General features: G+C 44.0%; 1 protein-coding gene across 1 annotated transcript; it reads right to left on the bottom strand.

Moving 5' to 3' along the window:
- Positions 1-625: 625 nt before the first annotated feature.
- On the bottom strand, positions 626-9,068 carry LOC110538020 (cathepsin D). The gene is made up of 9 exons (XM_021624548.3): positions 8,521-9,068; positions 7,917-8,097; positions 7,471-7,594; positions 3,312-3,430; positions 2,886-3,085; positions 2,045-2,167; positions 1,611-1,755; positions 1,297-1,395; positions 626-1,087 (listed from the first exon to the last, which is right to left on the bottom strand). The coding sequence occupies exons 1-9, from the start codon at positions 8,610-8,612 to the stop codon at positions 926-928; spliced, it is 1,245 nt and encodes a 414-aa protein (XP_021480223.1). The 5' UTR covers positions 8,613-9,068; the 3' UTR covers positions 626-925.
- Between the last annotated feature and the right edge of the window lie 15,582 nt (positions 9,069-24,650).

Here is a 24,650-nt window from a genome sequence, read left to right as displayed (position 1 = left end):
TAGTCAAAGTCAAATATCACACAGCATAGATTTTAAAACTGGCTAGTCAATCTGGTCTACTAGCCCTAATCTGTAAGAGTTAAACATGAAAAGGGTGGGGTTGAGAAGTTTGGTTAGGTCAATTTCCTTCCCTGTACTGAACACACTTGTATAGCTCCTTTGAGGGCACTTACTCTTTAAGGATGTCTGCTGAAGCATACAACTACTACCATAAGCTTTTGAAAAGGAACAAAATGCCAGTTCAACCTGGACAAGAATGACTAGATTTTTATTTTATATACTTTTTTCAGTGTCACATCTTTTGATTAATTTTAGGATCATCAGATGCTGTAGACCATTTTATTTAGGCTATAACGGAAGCGTCATGGTCTTGGGGTCAACATACAATAAGAGTTCAAGTGTACAAGACATTGTTTCACAAAAAAAGTTTGATACAATTTCTGACATCAACTGACATCAACATTATGGTTGATTTAACAAAAACCGAGTTTAATCTACAATGATATGAATTCAGTCTTCTGCTTTCCAAAAACAAGTGGTTGCATTGTCAGATAGGCGATACAACAGTACCACTTTGTCTTCATACAAAACACCAAGCTGAACTGCATACAGCAGCTCATATCAGTTTTGATCTGCAATATTTATTAATCATTCACCAAACTCACATGGTAACACTTAAAAAAAAAACTAAAAAAAAACATAGCCAGCCCCCTCCCCCCCAAAAGCAAAATAGGCAAAGACAAGGTTCTTTTTGGGAGTTTTGTTCATTTGTGGTGTGCTTTTCCTCCTATAATTCAGCATGATCTGTGGGGATTTGATAGGTAGACCTTGCACCTTGGTTTGGTAGGACCACTATATTGCTTATACCCATCAAATCCTTTCAGATCTCCACAAGTGGCTAGGGGTTGTTTGTGGTTTCTCCCCTCTACTTGGCAGGGGCGAACCCCACGCGGTCTGCATCTCTATCAAACACGCTGTAGTAGCGTCCAATGAACACATCTCCCAGGATCCACAGGGGTCCAGCCGGAGGAGGGATGTTCATGGCCATGAAGCCTGACAGACAGATTTTCTGACCCATCTGGGACTCCTGCAGCACATAGGGGAGAGAAGCGTTGAATGATTCTCAACAGCAGGTATGGCCACAGAATTAAATATAATACATTTCAAGATGTATTAAAATGCCTATATGCATGCGAACTGTCATTAACCGTTTAAGTGATGATGACTGAAGTTGTCAAATTTCACAGACTTTCTACTGGCAGGCCACATTGAACACTGGTTCAAGGTGCACTTTACCATTATGATATAGTCGTCTCCAGTCAAGTTAAACATCTTCCCTCCCAGGTTGAATGTGATGATGGGGAGAGAGGAAACCTTCTTGCAGTCAATCCAATACTGAGAGGAAGAAAATAAATAAGAGTGCAAGTAAGTTAAAAATAACTGCATGTACTTCACAAATCAAAACTTCACTTCTGTCACTACAATACATGCGTGCATGATTGAAATCTTTTGTTGGCCATTCAGGAGAACTAAAACAGAGGTTGGAACTGATAGAATGTACTTATATGCTACAACAGGTAGACATTTAGTCTACAGACTCCTGTACCTACCTCTCCCATCAGTAGAGGCAAGGCTCCGATGGCTTTTTGCAGCGCCCGGACCTCCTCCGCAGGCCCAGTGATGAGGGACGTTCCCGTATCAACAATCGCCTGGCAACCGGCCTTGCACAACGTCAGCTGGTTTCCCACTTCCACACTGCAGAGCACCAATTAGCTGTGATCACTCGAGACTAAATTATCCTTATAACATCTGTGTGCGCGATTTTTTAATAAATTGGTTCAAGGACATGCATCTGGTGTAATAGAAGCAATTATTGGTACAATGATTGTTTTTATTTATTTACACGGAGAAAGTTATTTTTCCATTGACTATAAATGGGGGGATCCTACTTTCTTTGAACTTCATGGCTTCAGTGAGGGGGCAGTTGTTCTCCTCTGGTATAGATATTATAAAAGAGCCTCTGTAGATGAACCAAGTTGCTTACCTGCTCATCTCAATCTGCCAATAGGCCTTGCGTGTGACATTGACATAGTGAAGGTCTCCAGTGTAGTACAGTGGGTCCGTGCCTCCCAGCATCAGCTCTCCTCCTACAGCAGCAAATGGCTCCCTGAGGAACAGGATATCAAAAGGGGGTACAAGTTTAGTTCAATCTACTATCAGATATGTAATTGTATTGCCTTAACCCCATTGAAGATAGTGACAACAAGAATAAGGTTGTACAAGTTATGAAAATGAATTAACCGGTGGTTTAAGTTCATAGACGTTACCTACAAAAATAAATACATTTTAAAGCTGCAATATGTAACTTTTTGGGTGACCCAACCCAATTCACATAGAAATGTGTGTTATAGATCTGTCACTCATTGAATGCAAGTCTAAGCAGAAGATGTTCTATTTCTTTGCTTCCCATTCTTAAGTTTTGTTTTTGCTGTTTTACTTTCAGTTTTGTACACCAGCTTCAAACAGCTCTAAATACAATATGTTTGGTAAAATGGAAAATATATTTCAGTGGTCTAGATGGTACAATGATTCTCTACACTATAACGTGCTTGTTGTCACAAACTGAAATTAGGTGAACTATTTCACTTATTTCCGAGGAAATATGACAGCAAGTGTGGTTAAAGAATTTCAGGATAACAGGAGCTAAAAATATCCCAGCTCAAATAAAAATAAACTCCTTTCAGTTGACCTCCAACGGTAAACACAGCTTTAAAAAAAAAAAAAAAAGTGGCTTAAAAACAAAATCACAAGTCAAACCACACATTGACCTACGGCCCTCAGTAGGAATGTATTAAAAAGGAGAGAAAAAAATCCCTAAAACCAACCTGCTAATATAGAAGGAAAATATGTTCTGAGGCAACAGCTTGGCAGCCATGGCGGTGTCAAACACAGGGGTTATCTTGTTGACAGATATGGTAGGGTAGCCCATGCCCAGCACCCCGTCAAAGCGTGCCACTGCAAACGTGATGCCAGGTTGCTTCACGGCCTCACCAAACTGTTGACCAGTGACCTGCATGCCCGCCAACTGAGAGAGGGATGGAGTGAAGAACAGGAACTGATGTACAAAGCAGATTGTTCGTGAACACAAACCGTGAGGTTTACAGACAATACACAGTAAGAAATGGTATGCAGACTATGCTCCACATTCCATCACTTAAAATGGACAATGGTAAAATTCTGTGGATTTGTCCACTTAAATGAGAGGAATGCAAATGAACAACATGTGCACACACACACAACAGTCCACTTACAAAGACAGTGTCCCCACTGATGAACCCAGACAAGCTGCCTCTGCCATACTGGATGGAGAATTTGGTGCCATTCTGAACGTACGTGCTCGACTTCTTGGAGTTATAACGATGGTGGAGCCCTAAGCAGAGGTGTACATAAAGTTGACAACTGTCTCAGGTTGGATAAATGGCACTCATTTTCATACAAAACAAACATGTCCCTCATGCCGCCTTAAAACGATGAATATCACTTCCAGTACAGCATGCTAAAGCATGGATGAGCAAAAAAAATTAAACGTTTATGCAACTTTAGCACCCATCTCATGACTATATGATAAAGGGAGATACCTAGTCAGTTGTACAACTGAAATGTGTCTTCCGCATTTAACCCAACCCCTCTGAATCAGAGCGGTGTGGGGGGGGCCTTAAATTGACATCCATAGGCGACTCAGCAGATATACTATACTATGTTATAACCATATGTTATGAGTGAAGTGCATCGCCACGGGAAGTAATTTGGGGCAGGGGGTGCTACGCCGACAGGGGGGGGTGCAAAACAATGCCTGCGCTGAATACCTATATTGTCCGCTAATACAGGAAGTGAAGACCCAGTGCACTACTGTAAAACAAAATAATTGTATTTCAGTGTTTACTAGCATTTGTTGAGTCTGATAATTCTCTACATTTGATATAGGTTTTCCAGTTTCTTGAAATACTTTGCAAATGCAGCTTGTTTCTGTGGAAACTGAAATGATCTATTCATTCCTTTTACATGTTAGTAGATGCTCTTATGCAGAGGAACTTATAGTGAGTGCATACATTTTTATATTGGTCCCCCGTGGGAATCGAACCCACAACCCTAGCGTTGCAAGAGCCATGCTCAATCAACTCAGCCATGTCACAAACCACTTGATGTCTCAATGTACTCAATAACGTATTGTGCATTTGTGATGGAAAATCCACAGGTACAAACCTAGATGACCAGCCAATGTACAATACAGTAATGTTAATTTACATTAAGTTTGTAAGGATGGTAATTAATATTGCACAAAAAGTGGTTGTTTTCCATGTTATTTGATCAATAACTTTTTTTTTTTTTTTAATTGATGGATGTTTTGTTTCTTTGCCAATAACTTTGCACCTTTTGATGTAACATGTTTAAGGAGAGGGTTTTGTTTTTTCTGGATTCCATTAGAATGATCGCAGAGAAAGGGACAGGGCAACAACTCATACAATTCCAACTATTGAACACCACACGATACTGTTCTTAATTATACAACTACCTTTTTGACAAAGCTGAGATGCTGAAGAAAATGTTTTGCCCGCGCTACAGATGTCTAGATTGGTCCACTAATACAGGACTACTAATGGACCAAGTGCACTACTTGTGAAGAATATCTAAAATTTCCACAAAATACACAGTACCAGTCAAAAGCTTGGACACACCTAATCATTCAAGGGTTCTTTATTTTTACTATTTTTAGTGAAGACATTTAATACTAATGAAATAACACATATGGAATCATGTAACCCCAAAATATTTGAGATTAGCTACCCTATGGCTTAATGACAGCTTTGCACACTCTTGGAATTCTCTCAACCAGCTTCACCTGGAATGCTTTTCCAACCATCTTGAAGGAGTTCCCACATATGCTGAGCACTTGTTGGTTGCTTTTCCTTCACTCTGCGGTCCAACTCATCCCAAACCGTCTCAATTGGGTTGAGGTCGGGTGATTGTGGAGGCCAGGTCATCTGATGAACTCCATCACTCTCCTTGGTCAAATAGCCCTGACAGAGCCTGGAAGTGTCAGGTCATTGCCCTGTTGAAAAACAAACGAGTCCCACTAAGGGCATACCAGATGGAATGGCGTAACGCTGCAGAATTCTGTGGTAGCCATGCTGGTTAAGTGTGCCTTGACTTATAAATCAATCAATCACCGACAGTGTCACCAGCAAAGCAACCCCCACTTCCATGCTTCACGGTGGGAACCACGCATGCAGAGATCTGTTCACCTACTCTGCATCTCACAAGGACACGGCGGTTAGAACCAAAAATCTCAAATTTTGACTCAGACCAAAAGGACAGATTTCCCCCGGACTAATGTCCATTGCTCATGTTTCTTGGCCCAAGGAAGTCTCTCCTTATTATTGGGGTCCTTAAGTAATTTCTTTGCAGCAATTCTACCATGAAAGCCTGATTCACAGTCTCCTCTGAACAGTTGATGTCGAGATGTGTCTGTTACTTGAACTCTTAAGCATTTATTTGGGCTGCAATCTGAGGTGCAGTTAACTCTAATGAACTTATCCTCTGCAGCAGAGGTCACTCTGGGTCTTCCTTTCCTGTGCCAGTCCTCATGAGAGCCAGTTTCATCATAGCACTCAAAGATTTTTGCGACTACATTTTTTAAAACGGATTGACTGACCTTCATGTCTTAAAGTAATGATGGACTGTCATTTCTCTTTGCTTATTTTAGCTGTTCTTGCCATAATATGGACTTGATCTTTTACCACATAGGGCTATATTCTATATACCACCCCTACCTTGTCACAACACAACTGATTGACTCGAATGCATTTAGGAAAGAAATTCCACAAATGTACTTTAAACAAGGCACACCTGTTAATTGAAATGCATTTTAGGTAACTACCTCATTAAGTTGGTTGAGAGAATGCCAAGAGTGTGCAAAGCTGTCATCAAATATAAGATTATTTGTTTTATGTTTAACACTTTTTTGGTTACTACATGATTCCATGTGTTATTTCATAGTTGATGTCTTCTACAATGTAGAAAATAATACAAAATAAAACATTCTGGAATTAGTTGGTGTCCAAACTGATGACTTGTACTGTATATACACTGAACAAATATATAAATGCAACATGTAAAGTGGCTGGTTCCATGTTTTATGACCTGAAATCAAAAGATCCCATACGCTCAAAAAGTTTGATTTTGGGCACAAATTTGTTTACATCCCTGTTAGTGAGCATTTCTCCTTTGCCAAGATAATCCATCCACTTGACAAGTGTGGCATATAAAGAAGCTTTGTGTGCTGGGGACAATAAATGCCACTAAAATCTGCAGTTGTGTCAAGTTGAGGGAGCGTGCAAATTGGCACACTGACTGCAGGAATGAATGTTAATTTCTCTACCATAAGCCGCCTCCAACGTCCTTTTAGAGAATTTGGCAGTACTTCCAGTCGGCTTAACGCATACCACGTGTAAACATTCCAGCCCAGGACCTCCACATCCAGTTTCTTCACCTGCGGGACCGTCTGAGACCAGCCACCCGGACAACTGATGAAACAGAATTTTCACAAAGAATTTGTGCACAAATTGTCAGAAACAGTCTCTGGGAAGATCTGTGTGCTCGCCGTCCTCACAAGGGTCTTGACCTGACTGCAGTTTGGCGTCGTAACCGACTTCAGTGGGCAAATGTTCACCTTCAATGGCCACTGGCATGCTGGAGAAGTGTGCTCTTCACAGACGAATGCCAGTTTCAACTGTACCGAGCAGATGGTAGATAGTGTGTTCGGCATTGTGTGGGTGAGTGGTTTGCGGGTGTCAACGTTGTGAACAGAGTGCTCCATGGTGTCAGTAGGGTTAAGGTCTGGGCAGGCATAAGCTACAGACAACGAACACAATTGCATTTTATCGAAGGCAGTTTGAATGCACAGTATACTGCGACGAGATCCTGAAGCCCATTGCCGTGCCATTCATCCACCTCCATCACTTCATGTTTCAGCATGATCATGCACGGCCCCATGTCACAAGGATCTGTTCACAATTCCTGGAAATTGAAAATATCCCAGTGCTTCCATGGCCTGCATACTCAGACTGGCCTGCACCCAGTGAGCATGTTTGGGATGTTCTGGATCGACATGCATGACACACCCATTGAAGAGTGGGACAAACGTGCCAAAATCAATAGCCTGATCAACTCGATGCGAAGGAGATGTTTGCATGAGGCAGACAAGGTATCTGTGTCCAACAGATGCATATCTATATCTATCCAAGTGATGTGAAATCCATAGATTTGGGCCAAATAATTTAATTTCAATTGATTTCTTTCCTTATATGAACCGTAACTAAAATCGTAGAAATCGTTGCATCTTTTATTTTTGCACCCCTACTTCCTGTGGCTATGGTGAAGTGCAGCAAAGGCAATAATAGACTGACTCACAGCATGCAACATCCAGGAAGGAGCAGTGAATGGAGGGCACCCACAGGTTGGAGGAGCCAGTGTCAAACAGCACAGTAAAGTCCTGGGGTGGTGTGCCTATGCTGATCACCCCATAGTACTGAGCCTGTAGAGAGATTTGACATAAACACCACATTCATACGATAAATAAGCATAAGTCTATACTACAGTTCTCTTTTCCTAACTCTTGGGGAGATACTGAATGTGCAAGCTTTATTAAACCAAATAAATAAATTACACACACACACACACACATCTCATAACCTTCAATCTGGGCAATGATTATCAGATTGGGCATGTTATGAAGGGTAAGGGTTGGAACAAAAGCCTGCACACCCAACTCCTGGAGAACCCTGGCTTTACTTGTTGTTTCAGTCAACCTAGAACAAGCTAGAGTTAAACGAGGCCTAGTGACAATATCCACTTACATCCATGAAGTTAGTGAGTCTCTCAACTGGCACTTTCGGGCTCTGAGTGGTTGCTGGTAAGGGTGTTGGTGTGTCAGCTCCTGCACCACCAACGGTCTTGGCCATGTCCTGGAGTTGTTCAAAACTCATCCCATTGTCGTTCATTAGGCGGCGCATACTGCGCGTCTTGTGTAGGGGAATTCTAAGGGATCATTGATATGATACATTAGTTTCGGTCGTAATTTGTTTAACAAATAATTCAAAACTCGTGCGCTCTAACGTACTTCCTGTTTTATACTGATGTTCCCATACATTTACGAGCAGCTTGATTCTATTTTACAACTTAATTGCTTCGTTATTATGTACAATCTATGTTAACTTCAATTCAAACTTTAGGAGATAGATGTCATGAACATGCCAGCGTTATGGAAACGTTCTGTGGGTGTACCAAAATTCGAACAACATGTGCCTAAACAAACATGCATGTAAAATTGGCAATAATAATTGCCTAACGTCAGGAAAACTACTCCAGAGATAGCCTATTCTATACTCATCACGGGATGGCGAAAGAATAATTACTTGCGTTATTCAAAAGTTAACCAAGCAACTGACGAAAATATGTTACCTTATAATAGCAGCGCTGTGCGCTATCAACAGCGCGACGGTTATAGACAATATTTTAAGACACTTCATATTCTGTCTTCGATAACTCATCATCCAGGTGTTTTTTCTTTCACTTTAGACAATCTTGGCTGGCCAAACTGTCCGTCCACAGAAGACCGAGCACTATCAAATCTACGCACTAAACCCAGTTATATCAGTATGCGTTTCGGTCGTTTCCGTACACACTCGCTTTTCTTCACTCGGTCCAATCCTGATTGGAGAGAGCACATACATTAGACGGTCTTATTGGCTTGAATAATGTCCATCGTTTTAAATTGGTCACTGCAAGCAGGTATCATTTGGACGTCTAGAATGCACCTTTTTTTCTTTCTTTAACACTACACAGTTGATTGAAATTATAAAAGATTGGTGATTATTTAAATCAGGTGTGTAGTTCTAGGGCAAAAAACAAAACGTGCACCACTTTGGGTACCGATTGTGGGGAATCGCGGATAGCACGGGTCATTTTAAATCAGACACCCTACTGCGCACTTGACAAGTCACTGTCGCAGGATCACGAGAGATGGAGAATGATCTGATTGCGGCCCGCTATTCGGGGCGTTACTGCATCTGCAGGAACCCCTCTTAAAGAGCGACTGCTTTTAAAAAGCAACGAATCTCTTTGAAAAAAACCTTAAGGACATCGATATGAGTCGTAAAAAGTTATTCTAGTGTCAACATTTACTAGAAAGTGTAAATAGAATAATTTTGGTCATAAAATCTGTCTCTCTTAAGCTGAGGTTGGATCATCCGTGTGTCACAACTGGTAAATGAAGGTTGGGTTTTGAAGATGTCAATTTTCCCACTAACATAATAACAATATATATTTTTTAATTTGTAAAGAATAAATTAAATATATATTTTTTAATCCAAAACACAGAACACAAACAACAATCAAAGCTATAAGTGTCGCCAGATCCAGGGAACATGAGAACAGAATAAGCAGAGGTCCTTGAAAGCTTTTCTGAACAGCACGGTCTTGAGCTGTGCCTTAAAGGAGGACAGAGATTCTGCAGCCCTAATAGTGTCTGGAAGTGCGTTCCACAGCTGTGGAGTAGCGCAACTGAAAACCGTCACCCATAGTTTTTAGTCTGCTGCGGGGAGACGAACCTGGAGGAGCGAAGGGTGTGTGTGGGGCAGGAGGGTAGAATGAGGTCAGACAGGTACTTTGGTCCAGAGTTGTGGATAGCTTGGTAGGTGTGAACCAGGATTTTGTAGTCGATTTGTGAGCATATGGGGAGCCAGTGGAGGTTGAACAGCACTGGAGTAATGTGCTTGCGGTGTGGGTGAGGACATGTGCATCACAGTTCTGGACATATTGTAGCCTGTTTAGGCACTTGGCAGATGCGCCAACAAAAATAGCATTACAATAGTCCAGACGGGATGAAATAAAGGCGTGGATGAGTTGCTCAAGCTTCCACGTCTACAGTGTCTCATGAGGGACAAATATCATTAACCAAACATGAAATGATCAGGAGACCCGGTCCGTGTGCTTATGGATAATTCCTATTTCCTTTCATCTCAGCAATGCCAAAACGAGGAAATTAATATAGTTTTGTCATTTTTCTAGCTGAAAACCAAAACGAAAATCAGGTATCAACTTATTTTATCTTTTATGGTATCCAAATTGGGCATTGGGCATTGAGAAACATTAAACATTTATCAAGGGAAGACAGGGAAGACATCCTACTCCCTCATGTGGTACCCTTCCTGCAGGCTCATCCTGACATGACCCTCCAACATGACAATGCCACCAGCCATACTGCTCGTTCTGGGTGTGATTTCCTGCAAGACAGGAATGTCAGTGTTCTGCTATGGCCAGCGAAGAGCCTGGATCTCAATACCATTGAGCACATCTGGGACCTGTTGGATCGGAAGGTGAGGGCTAGAGCCATTCCCCCCAGAAATGTCCGGGAACTTGCAGGTGCCTTGGTGGAAGAGTGGGGTAACATCTCACAGCAAGAACTGGCAAATCCACGAGGAGGAGATGCACTGCAGTACTTAATGCAGCTGGTGGCCACACCAGATACTGACTGTTACTTGGATTTTGACCCCTTTTTGTTCAGGGGCACATTATTCAATTTCTGTTAGTCACATGTCTGTGGAACTTGTTCAGTTTATGAGGCCAAGTAATTTGGCCAAGTGCATCTGTGCTCTCTCTTCAGTGTGCTCTCTGCTTAGCAGTGGTCTCTGCTCAGTTTGGCAGCTGCGTGAGTGGGAGAGGGAGATGCTCATGTGCTTCGCGGTTCACCGGATCTTTTTTCTGCAGTTTTCTTGAAGATCACTCCACGACACACGATGCAGCGCTGTTGTTCAGCAGCAGATGATGCCCTGTCAGCCACTGACTTGTCATTCCCACTCGCCATCACTCACCGCTATCATCAAATGTACTCATGCTAGCCACAAGTTCTGTCTGAGCTGAATTCTCATGAAACCCAAATACAGGGATGAGTTTCTCTTTCATACAAACTTTGAGAAATAACGAGGAGCGTCCACAATGTGTTTTGTGCGGGGAAGTGCTTAACGTTAGTAATGAGTCTCTCAAAACCAACAAATTAGTCAAACGACACGTCCTGACCAAACAGACAGCATGATGGTAAACCCAGGGAGTTTTTTCAGAACAGGGCAGAATGCTTCAGGAAACAGTGCTTCGACAGTAGAAAAGTAAGTCAGCTAGCAAGGCATTGTTGTAATTTTATAACAGGCGATGATAAGCAGAAATAAGGGAGTACTAACTCTCATAGTAGTAGATGTGAGTTTCGCTTTCAAACAATCCTGTGGCCTTGTAAGTTACACAGCCTCCTGAATGGAAGGTTTTATTTATTAGCGGCATACTGATGGTGCAACCCTTAGTAACAGTACAGATGAAGATGAAAGATTATCAGGCCTACTGTACATCTTACTGTAGAAATTATTGTTGAAAACTAGTCTACGTTGGAACTGTTGCTGTTAAAATACAAGTAATAATTTGTTTTCTTAACTAGAATAAACTGATTGATGCAAGATGCTTTTTGAGGCAAACACTCACACAGTTCTGGGTTGCTCATCTACAGCAGGAAGCGGCCTCCTGCCTGACTGGGAAACAGTAGATGTTCTGATCCAGTTTGGTACCACATACCTATGTGAGTCAGGGTTCTCAACTCTGACATACTTAAAGAACAAGTGCAGAAATAACCTCATTGCTGAGTATGACCTCAATGTTGCACTGTCAAAAACTGAGCCCAAAATAGACAAGCTTGTTGAAAACTTCAACCAGCCACACACCTCTCATTAGGACTGTGTGTGTGTATTACCTGGTCTACATCTGTCTGATGTGTTCAATCAGTTTATTCTAGTTCAGAATAAAACATGTGTATTGTATTTTAAACAGCATCAGTTCCAACCTAGACTTTCTTTCAACAATAATTTCTACAATAAGAAGTACAGTAGGCCTGATCATTTTTCATCTGTACTGTTACTTAGGGTTGCACTATCAAAAAGCTTGTGTGTGCGTTCTGTTACTAATCTGTGTGATGTGATCAATCAGTTTGTTCCAGTTCAGAATTAAAATTATTTATTCTAATTTAACAGCAACAGTTCCAACCTAGACAGATATGTAAGAGTGTTTTTAATGGTGGAAAATAAACATGAATATATATTTAATTGAATATTTTATTTAATTGTTATTTGTTTTTGTCTATATTGGATTTGCTTTCGGCATAAGGACAATGAAATGTACCGATATTTACATATAGTTGCATATTTTCCTAAGCTTGGGTCACAGGAAAACACAACATTTCTAACTTGGGTCCCAGGCTGAAAAAGTTTTAAGAACCCCTGCATTAGAAGCTAAGATAACAAACAGAGACAAGCCATTCTCCTTTGTTCACAGCGGAAATCCCGCGTTTTGGGTGACGGAAGCACCGCCTTTGCTGGAATCCCGTGTGATTTCAGTTTTCAGGGGTAAATCACCTCTTGTGATAAAATCTACACTTTTTTCTCACATCTGTAACAACTGGTTGCACTTTATAATATCCAACCAATCTTAACTGATTGGGTGTCCTTGTCTCATTTGATTTAACAAGGAAGTTAAATTTCCAAACAAACATTTTTACCAGGTTGATCTTTCAGATAAGGACCTCAGCAGGGATGCAAACCCAAACTATGCCATAAGCGAAAAAACGGCAGAAATTGAGATAAACATCCTCCAAAATAAACCATCAGGCGCAGGCCTTGTAAAGGTTCTCTCCAGTTTAGCCCTGAAGTATGGGCGCCAGCAGAGATTGACATTGGTCCAGTACCACAGTAGAGACCCCAAAAAAGGATACTGCTAGCCGAGGAACTGCGCTTGAGAACGGAACAATTAAAAGAAATGGCAAAAACGTATGATGACGAACGAGCACAAACTCTTGAACAAAATCGTCTTCTACAGGAACTACTCAATTTAGCCAAAAAATAAATAGGACGAAATCCACACCAAACTAGATACATCTGCAGACCAAAGGAGATCAGTTAATGAACACAATAACCAAGTTGGATGACAAAACTCCTATGCAGCAGAATACCACCCTTAGATACCACCTGGAGGAACTCCAGAACAGTCATGCGCTACAGCGTGACTGACCAACAAAGCAACCAAGCTCGCAACCGGAGCTCGGTACACAAACGAGTGAAAATGACAGAAGGTTTCAGACCTTACCTCTCTCAGGTGTCCCTCAGTCTTTTCCTCTTGGCCATCCGGCACAGAGTAATATGGCGCCTCCACACCAACAAAGCCAAAGCTGGGCTTCTCCTCTTGGCCTTACGGCCCAAAATTTCCCACAGGATGAAGTCAACCCTCTCCACGCACTTGACATGGAACGCCTTGACAAAATCGGCAAAAACTTCCGCACCTTTGACCCCGTTCCAGGGAAGCCAAACGACACAGATGTTCTTAGCAGACATAGAGGACGCCTTGGATGGCTACCCTAACGCTACGGGTACTGACAGGCTTTACCTGTTGAAGCGAACGTCGAATAGACATGTGACAAGGTTAATCTGTCTACAACAGCAACACGTGCAAAACGACTCTGTGACACTTGCCACGGCTTTGAAAATAGAATTCAGTGGTTCTGCGACTCGCAAACACGACAGCTTGCTGACTAACACTGTCAAACAAGCTTGGATTGAACACCCACAAGCATACTATCATGGGCTTCGTTCAGCTTACTTTGGCCTACTCACTGAAATAGGAATGGAAGAGCTATTACCATTCAAACAACATTTTTCTGTCGATCTTGTATCCCAACTTCATTAACTACTTGTGCCTTACAGTCCACATTGGTTTGCCAATCTCAGAACTCAGAGAGTTTGCAAGCAAAGCTTTTGAGACATAAAAAGTGAGCTGCCCTAAGAGCCCTGACATCTCGGTTTTCAATATTGAACAGGAGCACTAACTCCAGTTAGAAGGGGCTTTATCAGGGATATGAGTGTTGAGAGATGACTGCACAACAACAGTATCTACCACAAAACCAATAACCACCGCGGTCCAAATAACTATAAAGAACGTCGCCAGCGAAACGACTACCGCTACAATCAACCTGAACGCTACGTTCCTGCACCCACCCCCCCACACAAAGTGTCAGGGCACAAGGGCAACAAAGGGTTCGATGATGATCAAAAATGTAGACCTATACTCTCTAGAATATCTGTTAAGAGAAGTACAAAAGCTTCAAGAATTTGTGAAAGAGGAAAAAATTAAGTCACCATGACTAGTCATGGAATTGCCTGAGAACAGGTCCGACGAAATTAACACCATTAGCGAGGACGTAAACTATCAAATTACCCCTGCTCTCACTCAAAACCCTATCCAGGGCCCACTCGATCAAGAAACAAGCCCATGGGCTTTGACTATAGACTCAGATACAAATATTGTGACGCACAAGGTAAACATCGCAATAGCCAATTCCACTCAAACTCCGATGAGTCAATCTGTTTTCACCATGAAAACAAATGACACATCACGCCGTTGCCAACAATCAATCCACTTTGTGGGGAATGTGACCACAGAGTGCAACTCCGAGGGTCGCTGCCTGGAAACAGTCCTGGAGGACTGCTTAAGCTGTGATGTGCTAATTGATTCGGGCTCGGCAATATCGCTCATCTCTCAAACATTGTCCAATGATCTCAAAAGGGCTTTGAACCCAGCCAAATGTTGGTTAAAAAGGGAACGATGCGACACTAAACTTAGAGGTTTCACTCAGACTACCTCGCCTCTCACAATGGGACTCATGCTGAAACTACACTTCCAAGACGTATAGCTTGTTCACCCTGTGTATGTTACCAGCCTCGACACTGAACACCTGCTACTCAGAGCAGACTTGATGGATCGTTTGATCCCACTAATGGATTGGGAAAACAACCAAGTATTGTCACAAGTAACTGTGCCGTCTCCATTTATCACACTGTCTTCTCCTAACGCTGGCTGTAACACAGTCACCCACAAGGAGTATCTGTCGACAGGACCCCTTGGGAAAAAGACGTTTCGACACCTCTTGGTGCAGAATTTGACTCAAGCAGATATTACAAAATCTCGTCACATTCAAATCAGCAAACCTAATAGACCCTTGTTTTCATGATTTCGAACCAGCAGTCTCTGTGAGTGAGCCACTTCCCTCCTCCTTGGAGTCATGTGATGCTGTGGCTAAGATGAACTTCTCTTGTCCTTCTGGTCACGACAGCCACTGAGCGTTTTGAAGCACAAGCACCAGGTTAAAAGGTTACAGCCAATCTACTAACTATGCGGCTACTGACAACTCGTACAAAGGACACAAACTTCTCGTTAGGGGTGGGGGGGGTGGGGGGGGGGCTACATGCAACACTGTATGAGGCCGTCTGATCAGGAAACAAGTTGTAAACTTCCCCACGAAAACAGAGAGGAGCGGACAAGCCCTTCAACGAGGATAACCTTAGAATACATCTGAGTTACCACAGTAGTCGTAAAAGAAGTCCAATGGACTTTCCACCTCCCCCCCAAAAATGGAAACAATAATCACTTCTTGCCATGTGTAGTCTCAACTACAATGCAACTAGTAAAATGCTCTAATCATGTGTTCCGGTAGGATAACATTTTGGGATAAATTGGTAGGGTAGCTGGCCCCCTTTGGTACCAGTACCAATGCCAGCAACAGTCAGTCCAGCCACAGTCCGTAAGAAGGTTAGAGACCAAATAATTTGAATTGCCCTTGATAACAGCGACAGATGAGGTAGTAGTCGCTCAGATTGCAACACGGTGAAGAGAATTTCCAAAACAGTCTTCTGTTGGTTAACACACATGCCACTAATAAATAAAACCTGCCTTTCAGGAGGAAAGTTATTAGAAGTCATGAACCATGATCAAACCGCGTACGACTGGCTCAGTGCTTATAGAGTACTTCCGTTGTGAGGTTAGCTCCTCCGTGGATAACATAGCTATGAAATAGACTCCTTCATACCTATCGTAAGACACATTGACTTGTAGTAAAACCACTACAGGTCCCCTTGGCATATGGCTTGAGGTCGGCACCGATTCTTACTGACACATGGTCATTGACATGGAAATTAAATAATGACATCAGACTCACTCTACCCAGGTTGCAGCCTACCAGGATACTTGGTTTTCTTGCCCTTGGCATGTGTACTTGTGCAAGCAGAAACGCACATGCACAACAAAACATTTAATCAGGATTTATACTAGGATCACTTAAGGGTCTGAGCAAAATACCAGTCTTGGTAAAGTTGAAAATAGATCCTGAAGCCCCTTTGACTCTACAGCTACATGAATCACCAGTTTCTCTCCAGAGGTTCATAGATCATCCCTGTAGACTGTCCGAAGCTAGTGCCTTATAGCTGTAGACTTATCATGTAGTAATCAACTTAGGATAGTGCCCAAAGCAACACACCACTAAGTAGGATCACCCTAGATATGACATTAGACTAAATGCCATGATAGAGTCATTTAGTCAAGACCGTGGACCTATATAGAATAGAGTCCAATTAGATTATTAAGGTGTGGTAACTATATTTTGTGTATCATTTTGTTCGTGTTTTTATTCTTTTTGTTTCTTCTTTTTTTTGACACATAGGAAGTGATACTGTCACAAACAAGTTCCCCAAACGACCACCAGTTGGTGCCACAACGCCGCTCATTTCGGGAAGAAATGTAATGAGTGTTATTTTGGGTAATTCGCTTAACATGTAAAATATATACAATAATACGGTAAGATGCTTTTCAAATTATAGCATACAAACATAAAGAAATAAAACATTGTCCTAAATATAACCCATCCAATTAGTGAATATCATAGATAAGTTAAAGCTGTTTAATATGAACAGCATGAAATAATGCAGAAAATGCTAAATAATCTATTCCACTATTCCACAGTGGCTACTGTATTATTACGTTATACAGTTTATTCCCCAATTGGTTTTGGGACATTGTGGGGAACAAAGCTCCATGCTCTAAAAACAATTACAATAATCACCAAACTGTTTTTTTATTGAGATTGTGAAACCCCTAAAAACACATTTCCTACACATTTTTAATATTCAAACAAAACCCTTTGTAACATACCTTTTGCATAACATTTGCGTATCATACTAAATACTAAAGGTAGAGTGGAATTCCACCATGCATAAAATGTATGAGAAGTTTATTAATTCAGGAGTTAAATTCACACTCTGCTTTAAAATATGTAGCAAAACATTCTAGCACTCAAAACCACACCCCCATCATTATCATATTTCTAGGCATGCTTTATTGCAGGTAGATTTTTAGAATTGTTCGTTTCAATATGTGTGTTTTCATGCACATTGATTGATTAATCTAATTCTGATAAATACACTATATACAAAAGTATGTGGACAGCCCTTCAAATGAGTGGATTTGTCTATTTAGGGTGTATTTAATCGAGCACACAGCCACGCAGTCTCCGTAGACAAATATTGGCAGTGGAATGACCTTACGGAAGAGCTTAGTGACTTTCAACGTGGCACAGTCATAGGATGCCACGTTTCCAATAAGTCAGTTCATCAAATTTCTGCCCTGCTAGAGGAGTTGGAGTGGTGTAAAGCTTGCTGCCATTGGACTCTGGAGCAGTGGAAACATGGTTTCTGGAGTGATGAATCACGCTTCACTGTCTGGCATTCCAACAGACGAATCTGGGTTTAGCGGATGCCAGAGGAATGCTAGCCGCCAAAATGCATAGTGTAAAGTTTGGTGGATGAGGAACAATGGTCTGGGACTGTTTCTCATGGATCAGGCTCCTTAGTTCCAGTGAAGGGAAATCCTAAATTTACAGCATACAATGACATTCTAGACATTTCTGTGCTTCCAACTTTGTGGCAACAGTTTGGGGAAGACCCTTTACTGTTTCAGCATGACAATGACCCCGAGCACAAAGCGAGGTCCATACAGAAATGGTTTGTCAAGGTCGGTGTGGAAGAACTTGACTGGTCTGTACAGAGCCCTGACCTCATCCCCATCGAACACCTTTGGGATGAATTGGAATGCCGACTGCAAGACAGTTTTAATCGCTCAACATCAGCGCCCGACCTCACTAATACTCTTGTGGCTGAATGGAAGCAAGTCCCTGCAGCAATGTTCCAACATCTAGTGGAAAGCCTTCCCAGAAGAGTGGAGGCTGTTATAGCAGCAAATGGAGGACCAACTCCTTATTAATGATCGTGATTTTGCAATTAGATGTTCGACGAGCAGGTTTCCACATATTCTTGATTTATGTAGTGTAGATAAATAACATACAGAATACGTAATCTCAGCAGAACTTTTAGCAGCTTTGCTTTTAACTTCAACCTCTGACACCCTCTGGTGGCATTTTCTAAATGAGGCATTATATTTGGTTTCAAAACTATAAGTCCTAAAATACATGCTTAGTACTGTTAGAAAGTTAAGAACTGTGGGATTCTGAAAAAGGTATGTGTGTACTACAGAGCCTGAGATACAGCAGGCCAAGATACAACAGGGGAGGGTACCCCCAATTGTCCCCATGATAGGGAGAGATTTGAAAGGTTTCAAATAAAAAAACTATGAAATAACACACATGGAATCATGTAGTAACCAAAAAAAGTGTTAAATACATTTTGAGATTCTGCAAAGTAGCCACCCTTTGCCTTGATGACAGCTTTGCACACTCTTGGCATTCTCTCAACCAGCTTCATGAGGTACTCACCTGGAAGGCATTTCTGTCATGTACTGTCATGTTGTGTCTTGTCTCTGTCCTTTCCTTTCACCCTGTCTCCCTCTGCTGGTCGTCTTAGGTTACCTTTTCTCCCCCGCTTTCCCCCAGCTGTTCCTTGTCTCCTCTTGACTACCTCGTCACCCCTTCTCCCACCTGTTCCCCTTTTCCCTCTGATTAGTCCCCTATATCTTTCTCTGTTTTTGTTCCTGTCCTTGTCGGATTCTTGTTTGTTGTGTTTCATGCCTGAACCAGACTGTCGTCATGTTTGCTGTAACCTTGTCTTGTCCTGTCGGAATCTGCCGGTCCGTCTGAGCCTACCTATGTTTGGTAATTAAAGAAGCTCTGTTTAAGTTAATTCGCTTTTGGGTCCTCATTCACTCACCGTAACAGAAGAATCCGACCAAGAATGGACCCAGCGACTTCGGATCCTCTCCACTCAGCCGTCGAGATCCAGGGAGCGATGCTAGGCAGACACAAGCAGGAATTGTCTGCTGCTCGACATGCCGTTGAGACCCTGGCCACCCAAGTCTCCAACCTCACAGAACAGGTTCACCATCTCCGCCTCGATCCACCGGCCACTTCCAGGGCTTTCGAATCTCCGGAGCCCAGAATCAATAACCCGCCGTGTTACTCTGGGGAGCCCACTGAATGCCGCTCGTTCCTCACCCAGTGTGATATTGTGTTTTCTCTCCAGCCCAACACTTACTCCAGGAGCACTGCTCGTGTCGCCTACGTCATATCTCTCCTTATTGGACGGGCTCGTGAGTGGGGCACGGCAATCTGGGAGGCAAGGGCTGAGTGTACTAACCAGTATCAGGACTTTAAGGAGGAGATGATACGGGTTTTTGATCGATCTGTTTTTGGGGAGGAGGCTTCCAGGGCCCTGTCTTCCCTATGTCAAGGCAATCAATCCATAACAGACTACTCTATTGAGTTTCGCACTCTTGCTGTCTCCAGTGGCTGGAACGAGCCGGCCTTGCTCGCTCGTCTTCTGGAGGGTCTCCGCGCAGAGGTAAAGGATGAGATTCTCTCCCGGGAGGTTCCTTCCAGCGTGGATTCCTTGATTGAACTCGCTATTCGCATTGAGCGACGGGTTGATCTTCGTCACCGAGCTCGTGGAAAGGAGCTCGCGCTCTCCGTCGCCCCCCTCTCCGCATCACTACCATCTTCCTCTGCCGGCTCGGGTGCTGAGCCCATGCAGCTGGGAGGTATCCGCATCTCGACTAAGGAGAGGGAACGGAGAATCACCAACCGCCTCTGTCTCTATTGCGGTTCCGCTGGTCATTTTGTCACTTCATGTCCAGTAAAAGGCCAGAGCTCGTCAGTAAGCGGAGGGCTACTGGTGAGCGCTACTACTCCTGTCTCTCCTTCAAGATCCTGCACTACCTTGTCGGTCCATCTACGCTGGACCGGTTCGTCAGCTTCCTGCAGTGCCTTAATAGACTCTGGGGCGGAGGGCTGTTTTATGGACGAGACCTGGGCTCGGGAACATGACATTCCTCTCAGACAGTTAAAGGAGCCCACGGCCTTGTTCGCCCTGGATGGTAGTCCTCTCCCCAGGATTCAGCGTGAGACGCTACCTTTAACCCTCACTGTTTCTGGTAATCATAGCGAAACCATTTCTTTTTTAATTTTTCGTTCACCTTTTACACCTGTTGTTTTGGGCCATCCCTGGCTAGTTTGTCATAATCCTTCCATTAATTGGTCTAGTAATTCTATCCTCTCCTGGAACGTCTCTTGTCATGTGAAATGTTTAATGTCTGCTATCCCTCCTGTTTCCTCTGTCTCTTCTTCACAGGAGGAGCCTGGTGATTTGACAGGGGTGCCGGAGGAATATCACGATCTGCGCACGGTGTTCAGTCGGTCCAGGGCCACCTCTCTTCCTCCACACCGGTCGTATGATTGTAGTATTGATCTCCTTCCGGGAACCACCCCCCCCCGGGGTAGACTATACTCTCTGTCGGCTCCCGAACGTAAGGCTCTCGAAGATTATTTGTCTGTAGCTCTTGACGCCGGTACCATAGTCCCCTCCTCCTCTCCCGCCGGAGCGGGGGTTTTTTTTGTCAAGAAGAAGGACGGGTCTCTGCGCCCCTGCATAGATTATCGAGGGCTGAATGACATAACAGTGAAGAATCGTTATCCGCTTCCTCTTATGTCTTCAGCCTTCGAGATCCTGCAGGGAGCCAGGTTTTTCACTAAGTTGGACCTTCGTAACGCTTACCATCTCGTGCGCATCAGGGAGGGGGACGAGTGGAAGACGGCGTTTAACACTCCGTTAGGGCACTTTGAATACCGGGTTCTTCCTTTCGGCCTCGCTAACGCTCCAGCTGTCTTTCAGGCATTAGTCAATGATGTCCTGAGAGACATGCTGAACATCTTTGTTTTCGTTTACCTTGACGATATCCTGATTTTTTCACCGTCACTCCAGATTCATGTTCAGCACGTTCGACGTGTCCTCCAGCGCCTTTTAGAGAATTGTCTTTTTGTGAAGGCTGAGAAGTGCACTTTTCATGCCTCCTCCGTCACATTTCTCGGTTCTGTTATTTCCGCTGAAGGCATTAAGATGGATCCCGCTAAGGTCCAAGCTGTCATTGATTGGCTCGTCCCTAAGTCACGCGTCGAGCTGCAGCGCTTTCTCGGCTTCGCGAACTTCTATCGTCGTTTCATCCGTAATTTCGGTCAGGTGGCAGCTCCTCTCACAGCCCTTACTTCTGTCAAGACGTGCTTTAAGTGGTCCGTTTCCGCCCAGGGAGCTTTTGATCTCCTCAAGAATCGTTTTACATCCACTCCTATCCTTGTTACACCTGACGTCTCTAGACAGTTCGTTGTCGAGGTTGACGCGTCAGAGGTGGGCGTGGGAGCCATTCTTTCTCAGCGCTCCCTCTCTGACGACAAGGTCCACCCATGCGCGTATTTTTCTCATCGCCTGTCGCCGTCGGAACGTAACTATGATGTGGGTAACCGCGAACTGCTCGCCATCCGGTTAGCCCTAGGCGAATGGCGACAGTGGTTGGAGGGGGCGACCGTTCCTTTTGTCGTTTGGACTGACCATAGGAACCTTGAGTACATCCGTTCTGCCAAACGACTTAATGCGCGTCAGGCGCGTTGGGCGCTGTTTTTCGCTCGTTTCGAGTTCGTGATTTCTTATCGTCCGGGCTCTAAGAACACCAAGCCTGATGCTTTGTCTCGTCTCTTCAGTTCTTCAGTAGCCTCCACTGACCCCGAGGGGATTCTCCCTGAGGGGCGTGTTGTCGGGTTGACTGTCTGGGGAATTGAGAGGCAGGTAAAACAAGCGCTCACTCACACTCCGTCGCCGCGCGCTTGTCCTAGGAACCTTCTTTTCGTTCCCGTTCCTACTCGTCTGGCCGTTCTTCAGTGGGCTCACTCTGCCAAGTTAGCCGGCCACCCTGGCGTTCGGGGTACGCTTGCTTCCATTCGCCAGCGTTTTTGGTGGCCCACCCGGGAGCATGACACGCGTCGTTTCGTGGCTGCTTGTTCGGTCTGCGCGCAGACTAAGTCCGGTAACTCTCCTCCTGCCGGCCGTCTCAGGCCGCTTCCTATTCCCTCTCGACCGTGGTCTCACATCGCCTTAGATTTTGTCACCGGACTGCCTTCGTCAGCGGGGAAGACTGTTATTCTTACGGTTGTCGATAGGTTCTCTAAGGCGGCTCATTTCATTCCCCTTGCTAAGCTTCCTTCTGCTAAAGAGACGGCACAAATCATCATCGAGAATGTTTTCAGAATTCATGGCCTTCCGTCAGACGTCGTTTCGGACAGAGGTCCGCAATTCACGTCTCAATTTTGGAGGGAGTTTTGCCGTTTGATTGGGGCTTCCGTCAGTCTCTCTTCCGGCTTTCACCCCCAGTCTAACGGTCAAGCAGAACGGGCCAATCAGACTATTGGTCGCATCTTACGCAGTCTTTCTTTTCGCAACCCTGCGTCTTGGTCAGAACAGCTCCCCTGGGCAGAATACGCCCACAACTCGCTTCCTTCGTCTGCGACCGGGCTATCTCCTTTTCAGAGTAGCCTCGGGTACCAGCCTCCGCTGTTCTCATCTCAGTTCGCCGAGTCCAGCGTCCCCTCCGCTCAGGCTTTTGTCCAACGTTGCGAGCGCACCTGGAAGAGGGTCAGGTCTGCACTTTGCCGTTATAGGACGCAGACTGTGAGGGCTGCTAATAAGCGTAGAACTAAGAGTCCTAGATATTGTCGCGGTCAGAGAGTTTGGCTCTCCACTCAGAACCTTCCCCTTAAGACGGCTTCTCGCAAGTTGACCCCGCGGTTCATTGGTCCGTTCCGTATTTCTCGGGTCATTAATCCTGTCGCAGTTCGACTTCTTCTTCCGCGATACCTTCGTCGCGTCCACCCGGTCTTCCATGTCTCCTGCATCAAGCCCGTCCTTCGCGCCCCCGCTCGTCTCCCCCCCCCCCCCCCCATCCTTGTCGAGGGCGCACCCATCTACAGGGTCCGTAGAATTTTGGACATGCGTCCTCGGGGCCGTGGTCACCAGTACCTCGTAGATTGGGAGGGGTACGGTCCTGAGGAGAGGAGTTGGGTTCCCTCTCGGGACGTGCTGGACCGTGCGCTGATCGAGGATTTCCTCCGTTGCCGCCAGGTTTCCTCCTCGAGTGCGCCAGGAGGCGCTCGGTGAGTGGGGGGGTACTGTCATGTACTGTCATGTTGTGTCTTGTCTCTGTCCTTTCCTTTCACCCTGTCTCCCTCTGCTGGTCGTCTTAGGTTACCTTTTCTCCCCCGCTTTCCCCCAGCTGTTCCTTGTCTCCTCTTGACTACCTCGTCACCCCTTCTCCCACCTGTTCCCCTTTTCCCTCTGATTAGTCCCCTATATCTTTCTCTGTTTTTGTTCCTGTCCTTGTCGGATTCTTGTTTGTTGTGTTTCATGCCTGAACCAGACTGTCGTCATGTTTGCTGTAACCTTGTCTTGTCCTGTCGGAATCTGCCGGTCCGTCTGAGCCTACCTATGTTTGGTAATTAAAGAAGCTCTGTTTAAGTTAATTCGCTTTTGGGTCCTCATTCACTCACCGTAACAATTTCAATTAACAGTTGTGCCTTGTTAATTTATTTGTGGAATTTCTTTCCTTTATGCGTTTGAGTCAATCAGTTGTGTTGTGACAAGGTAGGGGTGGAATACAGAAGATAGCCCTATTTGGCAAAAGGCTTTTAGAACATTTCCCACATTTATTTCAAATAAAAACCTGAAATATGACATTTACATAAGTATTCAGACGGCCGTGATATTGCAGAGAGCCACATGAATTCACAGAAATACTCATCATAAATGTTGATGAAAATTCAAGTGTTATGCATGGAACTTTAGATACACTTCTCCTTAATGCAACCACTGTGTCAGATTTTTTTTTTAAATTACGGAAAAAGCATAATCTGAGAACGGCGCTCAGAGCCCAGACCAGCCAAAATAAATATCCGCCATGTTGAGCAGTCAACATTAGTCATAAATAGCATTATAAATATTCACTTACCTTTGATGATCTTCATCAGAATGCACTCCCAGGAATTGCAGTTCCACAATAAATGTTTGTTTTGTTCGATAATGTCCATTTATGTCCAAATAGCTTATTTTGTTAGGGCGTTTGGTAAACAAATCCAAAAGCGTGTTCAGGTCCAGTCGGACGAAAAGTTCAAAAAGTTATATTACGAGTCGAAGAAACTTATCAAACTAAGTATAGAATCAATCTTTAGGATATTTTTATCATAAATGTTCAATAATGTTCCATTGTCTGTAGAAAAGCAATGGAACGAGAGATACCTCTCATGTGAAATGCGCGTGACTGAGAACGAGGCTGCTGGCAGATCTCTTAGTCAAACAGCTCTCATCCGGCCCCCCTTCACAGGAGAAGCCTGAAACAACGTTCTAAAGACGGTT

The sequence above is a fragment of the Oncorhynchus mykiss genome, chromosome 12 (genome assembly GCF_057628025.1).
Source record: "Oncorhynchus mykiss isolate SJ-2025 chromosome 12, ASM5762802v1, whole genome shotgun sequence".
In the NCBI taxonomy this organism is placed as follows: Eukaryota; Metazoa; Chordata; class Actinopteri; order Salmoniformes; family Salmonidae; genus Oncorhynchus; species Oncorhynchus mykiss.
Note: the sequence above shows the minus strand (reverse complement) of the source record. Positions and strands in the feature narration are given on the sequence as shown.

Excerpts from the sequence above, each read along its gene's own strand:
- LOC110538020 (XM_021624548.3), bottom strand. The coding sequence starts at position 8,612 with ATGATGAGTTATCGAAGACAGAATATGAAGTGTCTTAAAATATTGTCT. Across the intron at positions 2,168-2,885 it reads TTTTCCTTCTATATTAGCAG|GGAGCCATTTGCTGCTGTAG; the intron begins GTTGGTTTTAGG and ends CCTGTTCCTCAG. Across the intron at positions 1,088-1,296 it reads GAGACGACTATATCATAATG|GAGTCCCAGATGGGTCAGAA; the intron begins GTAAAGTGCACC and ends TATGTGCTGCAG.